This window comes from Zea mays, chromosome 4 (genome assembly GCF_902167145.1).
Source record: "Zea mays cultivar B73 chromosome 4, Zm-B73-REFERENCE-NAM-5.0, whole genome shotgun sequence".
NCBI lineage: Eukaryota > Viridiplantae > Streptophyta > Magnoliopsida > Poales > Poaceae > Zea > Zea mays.
The window spans coordinates 45,266,162-45,275,517 of record NC_050099.1 but is presented as its reverse complement, the minus strand read 5'-3'; the positions used below and the strand labels follow the sequence as shown (position 1 = coordinate 45,275,517).

At 58.7% G+C, this 9,356-nt stretch overlaps 1 protein-coding gene across 3 annotated transcripts; it reads left to right on the top strand.

The window, feature by feature from the left end:
• The first annotated feature begins 505 nt into the window (after positions 1 to 505).
• On the top strand, positions 506 to 1,501 carry LOC103653195 (uncharacterized). 3 transcript variants are annotated; one of them, XM_008680154.4, is made up of 3 exons: positions 506 to 653; positions 774 to 862; positions 975 to 1,501. In XM_008680154.4, exons 1-3 carry the CDS (start codon positions 569 to 571, stop codon positions 1,248 to 1,250), a joined length of 450 nt encoding a protein of 149 aa, XP_008678376.1. In that variant the 5' UTR covers positions 506 to 568; the 3' UTR covers positions 1,251 to 1,501. The 3 variants fall into 3 exon arrangements, with proteins under 3 accessions (XP_008678376.1, XP_023158032.1, XP_023158031.1); XM_023302264.2 differs by having other exon boundaries at positions 510 to 628; XM_023302263.2 differs by having other exon boundaries at positions 510 to 653; positions 771 to 862.
• The last annotated feature ends 7,855 nt before the right edge of the window (positions 1,502 to 9,356 follow it).

Sequence of the window (9,356 nt, the reverse complement as noted above, 5' to 3'; positions counted from 1 at the left end):
ACAGTTCTTTTTAGCCCACTTTAAATTTTTTCTATCACATTCATTCAAATAATAATGATGAATATATACATACATGCAAACTACACTCACATGTTACTTAATGAATTTACAATTAGTTTAAAACGAATTATATTTTGGAATGGTGTGGAAGTAGCGTATAAGTATTTACTTAATGTCACACTCTGCCTGCACGGTAATATCATTATCGGAATTCGGCTTCTTTGCCAAATGTCAATTGATTTTGCCGAGTGTCTTTTAAACGCCTCACTATAGCTAGTCCGCGTCGTCGAGCTAGCTATAGGGCTCCAAAGCTTGAAAGATGATAGATGTTTATTACCCAGCTGCTCCGTCGTTAATGTTACATCAAATTCTGAAAATCGCCTGCTCTTTATTTCCTTTCAAGATTATATTATATATAATTTAGCTTATAAATTATATTAAGTATTTATCTACCGTCACTCTCTGCTCGCGCGGTATATATATAGTAGTATATAAACGCCCCACTAGGTAGTCCGCGTCGAGCTAGCAGCTATATAGGGCTCCATAGCCTGAAAGAAACGAATGAAAGATGGCAGCAGCACACGGAAGCAGGCATTGTTGTGTAGCGCCGTGCCGTCTACTCCTCGTGGTTGTACTACTAGTGGTGACGACTGGTATACTCCAGTTCCAGGCTGATCCAGTCGTCTCCAGCCTCCAAATAGCAGTCAATTCAATTATTGTCGACCAACCAGCAGACGATATATAATGGTTTTCGCGCGTTTTTTTGTTAGCAGGTGATGGTGCCGTAGTAGCTGATGCTCCAACAGCAGGCTCGCCGCGAACCGACGAAGTAGTAGCAGCCCTTCAGGCAGAGCAGCTGCTGGTAATTAATGCCGGCCGGCTCCACTTGCTCAAACTTCAAAGCCAGCTTGTTGGATGAAATGCATGTATTGATGTATATATATGACGAAACATAATGCATGTCGTATATATAGGAATTTAGAAGCAGATCCGGCAGCGAAGAAGAAGCGCCGATGACGACGACTGCTGCAGCTGCTGGTTGGCCGGTGTTGAACACGGAGCAGCAGCAGGCTATTATTACCGGCGTCGGCGGCGGGAGGAGGAAGCTGGTCGGGTCCAGGGCTCCGACGACGTGCACCTACAACGAGTGCCGAGGCTGCCGGCACAGGTGCAGCGTCCAGGAGGTGCCCATCGACGCCAGCGACCCCATCAACAGCGCCTACCACTACAGATGCGTCTGCCATCTATAGGCCGGCCGGCCGGCCGGCCGACGTACGGCATGCATTTCCATATCGCTTGATTTTGTATTTTTGGTTTTTGGAGATGCCATCGAAAGCGTTGCTGTGCATGCATGGGCAACGTAACCGCTCGTCCTGAATGAATAAGCTAAGCGCGGCAGAGAAGAGAACACCCACTACTACTTCTGGTTGTAACGCTAGCTGTTCTATTTATCTCTACCTACAAGTGTGTGCTTGTTGTTTAGTTATACTAAAAAAAATTCTTAAACCATGGACGAAACGCGACGCCCCCGCGGCCCCTATGACCCGTTTAGTCCCGCTGCGGGCCGGGTTCGAATAGAAAATCAAGCCCGCAGGCTTAGATAGACCGGTCCCAAAACAGGCCAGGCCGGGTCGGGCGGTATGTTTGGCCATCTGTACCCACCAGCACCAGCAACTGCGACGTGCGACCTCCCACTCGTCTCGCTCTCGCACCTCTCACCACCCCACCACGGCACCACTACCCCAGCACGGTCAGTGGCGGCCCTGAGGGTGGGGCGGAGGGGCCGCCGCCCCGGGCCCCCAATTATATAGGGCTCCGAACTTAATTATACATTCAGTAATTAGATTATCAGACACAATAGCTTAATAATGAAATGTCGAATAATTAGCAGCCATGAAGCGTTCACAACCCGGTCGTATTTAAACATGTTAAAAGAACTTTTAAGATAATACTATAATATATATTTTTTATTTATTTGTTACTTGGTATAAATATTTTTAGATGTGTCTTCCTTTATATATTGATACCATTTTTATATAACAATAGTTTGATGGACCTCTATTTTAAATTTGCTCCGAACCCCTAAAACCTCGGTCTGAGCACGATGGGGAAGAGCAACCTGCTGTCCCGGTACGCGCGCAACGAATTCGACCCGCACTCCAAGGCCACCATCGGGGTGGAGTTCCAAACGCAGAGCACGCCGCACATCGACGGCAAGGAGGTGAGGGCCCAGATCTGGGACACCGCCGGCCAGGAGCGCTTCCGCACCGTCACCTCCACCTACTACCGCGGCGCTCCTCGTCTACGCGTCTCCCGCCGCTGGCTCCAAGTAGAGATGGCCAAACGGGCCGCCCGGCTCGTTTTGGGCCCGTCCCGCCAGGCACGGTTAGAAAACCGGACCGGATCGTCTAAGCCCACAGACTCAATTTTCTGTCTAAGTCAGGCCCGCAGCGAGTCTAAACGGGCCAGAACGGAAAAAACTGGTTAAAAAGCGGGTTAAGCGGGCCAGTAAGCACATTTTAATGCAAAAAAGCGGGTTTAACGGGCTTAGAGGTAAACGGGCCGTGCCGGGCTAGCCCACCGTGCCTAGTTTTCTGTCCAAGCCCAGTCCGCTTATTCGTGCCGGACCGGCCTGGGCCCAAATATAACCGGGTCGTGCCAGGCTCGGATCGGGCCCAAACAGCGGGCTTCATGTCGGGCTCGCGAGCCTCGTGCTTATTTATGTTCTAGGAGCTCAATAATACGTAACTTTACTTTTATGTTGTAAAATATTACGAAACATCCAGTATAGCCGGTCAAAGTTTGTCGGGGACCATAATTAGGGGTACCCTCAAGACTCCTAATTCTCAGCTGGTAACCCCCATCAGCACAAAGCTACAAAGGCCTGATGGGTGCGACTAAGTCAGGGATCGGTCCATTCGAGGGACTCGATCACGCCTCGCCCGAGCCTAGCCTCGGGCAAGGGCAGCCGACCCCGGAGGATCTCCGTCTCGCCCGAGGCCCCCCTCCAGCGACGAACATACTTCCGGCTCGCCCGAGGCCCAGTCTTCGCCAAGAAGCAACCCTGGCCAAATCGCCATGCCAACCGACCAAATCGCAGGGGCATTTAATGCAAAGGTGGCCTGACACCTTTATCCTGACGCGCGTCCTCCAGTCGACAGAGCCGAAGTGACCGCAGTCATTTCGCCGCTCCACTGATCGGCCTGACAGAAGGACAGCGCCGCCTGCGCCGCTCCGACTGCTGTGCCGCTCGACAGAGTGAGGCTGACAGGCAGTCAGGCCCGGCCTCAGGCACCATAGGAAACTCCGCTCCGCCCGACCCAAGGCTCGGACTCGGGCTCAGCCCCGGAAGACGGCGAACTCTGCTCCGCCCGACCAAGGGCTCGGACTCGGGCTCAGCCCCGAAAGACGACGAACTCCGCTCCGCCCGACCCAGGGCTCGGACTCGGGCTCGGCCCTAGAAGACGGCGAACTCCGCTCCGCCTGGCCAAGGGCTCGGACTCGGGCTCAGCCCCGGAAGACGGCGAACTCCGCTCCGCCCAACCCAGGGCTCGGACTCGGGCTCGGCCCCGGAAGACGGCGAACTCCGCTCCGCCCGACCCTAGGGCTCGGACTCGGACTCGGCCCCGGAAGACGCGAACTCCGCTCCGCCTGACCCCAGGGCTCGGACTCGGGCTCAGCCCCTGAAGACGACGAACTCCGCTTCGCCCGACCCCAGGGCTCGGACTCAGCCCTGGCCTCCGCCGACGGTCTCCGCCTCGCCCGACCCAGGGGCTCGGACTCGACCTCGGCCTCGGAAGACAGACTCGACCTCGACCTCGGAGGAGCCTCCACATCGCCCAACTTAGGGCACAGACCGACCACGTCAACAGGAGGCGCCATCATTACCCTACCCCAAACTGACTCAGGCTACGGGGAACAAGACCGGCGTCCCATCTGGCTCGCTCCGCCAGACAAGTAATGATGGCACCCCGCACGCTCTATGACGACGGCGGCTCTCAGCCCCCTTATGGAAGCAAGAGGACGTCAGCAGGGACTCGACAGCCCCGACAACTGTCCTTCCGCCAGGCTCCAGCGCTCCTCCGACGGCCACGACACCACACGAACCGGGTGCCAAAACCTCTCCGGCTGCCACGATGGCATGTACTTAGGGCGCTAGCTCTCCTCCGCTAGACACGTTAGCACTCTGCTACACCCCCATTGTACACTTGGATCCTCTCCTTGCGCTTATAAAAGGAAGGACCAGGGCCCTCTTACAGGGGGTTGGCCGCGCGGGGAAGAGGACGGGACAGGCGCTCGCGTGAGGCCGCTCGCTCCCCCTACCGCGTGGATGCTTGTAACCCCCTACTGCAAGCGCACCCGACCTGGGCGCGGGACAAACACGAAGGTCGCGGGATTTCCACCTCTTCCTCTCTCTCTCTCGCTCCGGCTGCCTTCTTCCCCCCTTCGTGCTCCGTCTCGCGCCGACCCATCTGGGCTGGGGCACGCGGGGACATTTCACTCGTCGGCCCAGGGACCCCCGGTCTCGAAACGCCGACAGTTGGCGCGCCAGGTAGGGGGACTGCTGCGTGTTGACGAACAGCTTCCCATCAAGCTCCAGATGGGCAGTCTCCAGCAACCTTTCCAGCCTGGGACGGTGCTCCGTTTCGGGAGTCTTGAGTTCATGTCCCTCGACGGCAGCTACGACATGATACTCCTCCCCCCGCCGTGCGACAGCGACAATGGCGGCCGACAGCCCGCCCGCCGGCGGCGGAATCGACGACGTCTTCCCCGCGTGGTGGAAGAACAACATTCGAGCTCACCCCGCCCTCTCCCCCGCCGACGGAGGAGGAGGGGGGCAACCAAGGCCAAGTAGGAGGCGGCACCTCGTCGGCTGTCGAGCGAGTCCACGGCGCCGGTGCCCCAACGGGGGGCGCGTCGAGCATCGACCTCGCGTTTGAGACGAAGACGAGCGTCGTATTCCCGCAACACGCCAATTCCAAGCAAACAGACGATGCCAGCACGCTTGCGAAAGGCTTGCTAGGTGTCACCCTCGTACCTGAGACGACGGTGCAGTCAGTCCCTGACGTGACTTCCTCACCGCCCGTCGACCAAGAGGTACCGACCGATTCCCATCTCAAGCCCCTTGGATTCAGCCTCGACCCGCCAAGCGGCTTCGCTTTGGTGGACGCTCTCGTAGAGGCGAGTCCGAACCCTCTGGGGTATCGTATGCGGTCACCCTAGGACCGGCTGACGGACGTCTCGACCTACGGGCCCTCGGGGTCCTAGGAAGATGACGAGCCCGACTTCTGTTGGGATTTCTCCGGACTTGGTAACCCCAGTGCCATGCGGGACTTCATGACCGCATGCGACTACTGCCTTTCCGACTGTTCCGACGGTAGCCGCAGCCTCGGCGACGAGGACTATGGCCCAAGTCGTGATTGTTTCCACGTCGATCTAGGGGGTCCCTCTGAAGGCAACCATCTCGGTATGCTGGAGAACGGTGATCTCCCTAGGCATGTGCCTCGTGTTGACATCCTACGGGAGCTAGCTGTGGTCCCCGTTCTAGCGGGGGGTCATGACCCACAGCTCGAGCAAATCCGCGGGGTGCCGGCCAGGCTCGACGAGGGAGCAGGAGCACTTGAGCCGATCCGCCGGGACGTCGGGCAGGAATGGGCGGGCCAACCTCTGGCCGGAGAAATGTGTCATCTACCCCAGGGTATCCAACACCGCATCGCCGACGATGTCAGGGTAAGGCCGCCACCCGCTTCCAGTGGAGTCGGCCAGAACCTGGCTGCAGCAGCAATGCTTCTCCGCGCGATGCTAGAGCCATCAACCACCGAGGGGCGGCGAATCCAGGGAGAGCTCAAGAATCTCCTGGAGGGCGCTGCGGTCCGACAGGCCGAAAGCTCCGCCTCCCGAAGGCAGGGGTACCCCTCGGAACATCGCGCCGCGACTTCCCGATTCATGCGGGAAGCCTCGGTCCACACCGGGCGCACGCGCAACACAGCGCCTGCGGCCCCGGGTCGCCTCGGCAACGAGCACCATCATCGCGACCGTCGGGCCCACCTCGACGAGAGGGTGCGCCGAGGCTACCACCCCAGGCGTGGGGGACGCTACGACAGCGGGGAGGATCGGAGTCCCTCGCCCGAACCACCCGGTCCGCAGGCTTTCAGCCGCGCCATACGACGGGCGCCATTCCTGACCCGGTTCTGACCCCCGACTACTATCACAAAGTACTCGGGGGAGACGAGACCGGAACTGTGGCTCGCGGACTATCGGCTGGCCTACCAACTGGGTGGGACGGACGATGACAACCTCATCATCCGCAACCTCCCACTGTTTCTCTCCGACACCGCTCGCACCTGGTTGGAGCACCTGCCTCTGGGGCAGATCTCCAACTGGGACGACCTGGTCCAAGCCTTCGCCGGCAATTTCCAGGGCACGTACGTGCGCCCTGGAAACTCCTGGGACCTCCGAAGCTGCCGGCAGCAGCCGGGAGAGTCTCTCTGGGACTACATCCGGCGATTCTCGAAGCAGCGCACCGAGCTGCCCAACATCACCGATTCAGATGTCATCGGCGCGTTCCTCGCCGGCACCACTTGCCGCGACCTTGTCGCCGCCGCCGAGTACAAGAACCCTCGGAAACCCCCCGGAGGTGCCAACCTTTTCGACAAGATGCTCAAGGAGCCGTGCCCCTATCATCAGGGGCCCGTCAAGCACACCCTTGAGGAGTGCGCTATGCTTCGGCGCCACTTCCACAGGGTCGGGCCACCCGCGGAGGGTGGCAGGGCTCGCGACGACGACAAGAAGGAAGATCACCAGGCAGGAGAGTTCCCCGGGGTCCGCGACTGCTTCATGATCTACGGTGGGCAAGCGGCGAACGCCTCGGCTCGACACCGCAAGCAAGAGCGTCGGGAGGTCTGTTCGGTGAAGGTGGCGGCGCCAGTCTACCTAGACTGGTCCGACAAGCCCATCACCTTTGACCAAGCCGACCACCCCGACCACGTGCCGAGCCCGGGGAAATACCCGCTCGTTGTCGACCCCGTCATCGGCGACGTCAGGCTCACCAAGGTCCTCATGGACGGAGGCAGCAGCCTCAACATCATCTACGCCGAGACCCTCGGGCTCCTGCGTGTTGATCTGTCCTCGGTCCGGGCAGGCGCTGCGCCTTTCCACGGGATCATCCCTGGGAAGCGCGTCCAGCCCCTCGGACAACTCGACCTTCCCGTCTGCTTCGGAACGCCCTCCAACTTCCGAAGGGAGACCCTCCCGTTCGAGGTGGTCGGGTTCCGAGGAACCTACCACGCAGTACTGGGGAGGCCATGCTACGCGAAGTTCATGGTCGTCCCCAACTACACCTACCTCAAGCTCAAGATGTCGGGCCGCAACGGGGTCATCACTGTCGGCCCCACGTACAAACACGTGTTCGAATGCGACGTGGAGTGCGTGGAGTACGCCGAGGCCCTCGCCGAATCCGAGGCCCTCATCGCCGACCTGGAAAGCCTCTCTAAGGAGGTGCCAGACGTGAAGCGCCACGCCGGCAACTTCGAGCAAGTGGAGACGGTTAAGTCCGTCCCCCTCGACCCCAGCAGCGACGCCTCCAAGCAGATCCGGATCGGCTCCGAGCTCAATCCCAAATAGGAAGCAGTGCTCGTCGACTTTCTCCGCGCAAACGCTGACGTTTTCGCGTGGAGTCCCTCGGACATGCCCGGCATACCGAGGGATGTCGCCGAGCACTCGCTGGATATCCGAGCTGGAGCTCGACCCGTGAAGCAGCCTCTGCGCCGATTCGATGAAGAAAAGCGCAGAGCCATTGGCGAGGAGATCCACAAGCTAATGGCGACAGGGTTCATCAAAGAGGTATTCCATCCCGAATGGCTTGCCAACCCTGTGTTTGTGAGAAAGAAAGGAGGGAAATGGCGGATGTGTGTAGACTACACTGGTCTAAACAAAGCATGTCCGAAGGTTCCCTACCCTCTGCCTCGCATCGATCAAATCGTGGATTCCACTGCTGGGTGCGAAACCCTGTCTTTCCTCGATGCCTACTCAGGGTATCACCAAATCAGGATGAAAGAGTCCGACCAGCTCGCGACTTCTTTCATCACACCCTTCGGCATGTACTGCTATGTCACCATGCCGTTCGGCTTGAGGAATGCGGGTGCGACGTACCAGCGGTGCATGAACCATGTGTTCGGCGAACACATTGGCCGGACGGTCGAGGCCTACGTCGATGACATTGTAGTCAATACGAGGAAAGCCTCCAACCTCCTTTCCGACCTTGAAGTGACATTCCGATGTCTCAAGGCGAAAGGAGTGAAGCTTAATCCCGAGAAGTGTGTCTTTGGGGTTCCCCGAGGCATGCTCTTGGTGTTCATCGTCTCCGAGCGGGGCATCGAAGCCAACCCGGAGAAGATCGCAGCCATCACCAGCATGGGGCCCATTAAGGACTTGAAAGGCGTACAGAGAGTCATGGGATGTCTTGCGGCTCTGAGCCGTTTCATCTCACGCCTCGGCGAAAGAGGCCTGCCTCTGTACTGCCTCTTAAGGAAGGCCGAGTGCTTCACTTGGACCCCTGAGGCCGAGGAAGCCCTCGGGAACCTGAAGGCGCTCCTCACCAACGCGCCCGTCTTGGTGCCTTCCGCTGCCGGAGAAGCCCTCTTGATCTACGTCGTCGCGACCACTCAGGTGGTTAGCGCCGCAATTGTGGTCGAGAGACGAGAAGAGGGGCATGCATTGCCCGTCCAGAGGCCAGTCTACTTCATCAGCGAGGTACTGTCCGAGACCAAAATCCGCTACCCACAAGTTCAGAAGCTGCTGTACGCGGTGATCCTGACGCGGCGGAAGTTGCGACACTACTTCGAGTCTCACCCGGTAACTGTGGTGTCATCCTTCCCCCTGGGGGAGATCATCCAGTGCCGAGAGGCCTCGGGTAGAATCGCGAAGTGGGTGGTGGAAATCATGGGCGAAACAATCTCGTTCGCCCCTCGGAAGGCCATCAAGTCCCAGGTCTTGGCGGACCTCGTGGCTGAATGGGTCGACACCCAGCTCCCAATAGTTCCGATCCAGCCAGAACTCTGGACCATGTTCTTCGACGGGTCGCTGATGAAGACAGGAGCTGGCGCAGGCCTACTCTTCATCTCGCCCCTCGGGAAGCACCTACGCTACGTGCTACGCCTCCATTTCCCGGCGTCCAACAATGTGGCTGAGTTCGAGGCTCTGGTCAACGGGTTGCGGATCGCCATCGAGCTAGGGGTCCGACGCCTCGACGCTCGCGGTGACTCGCAGCTCGTCATCGACCAAGTCATGAAGAACTCCCACTGTCGCGACCCAAAGGTGGAGGCCTACTGCGATGAGGTTCGGCGCCTGGAAGACAA

Bases quoted from the DNA above. Each gene is read 5' to 3' on its own strand.
- LOC103653195 (XM_023302263.2), top strand. From the start codon at position 569: ATGGCAGCAGCACACGGAAGCAGGCATTGTTGTGTAGCGCCGTGCCGT. The intron at 654-770 runs GTATACTCCAGT...TTTTTTTGTTAG, and splicing joins ACTACTAGTGGTGACGACTG to CAGGTGATGGTGCCGTAGTA. The intron at 863-974 runs GTAATTAATGCC...TCGTATATATAG, and splicing joins TTCAGGCAGAGCAGCTGCTG to GAATTTAGAAGCAGATCCGG.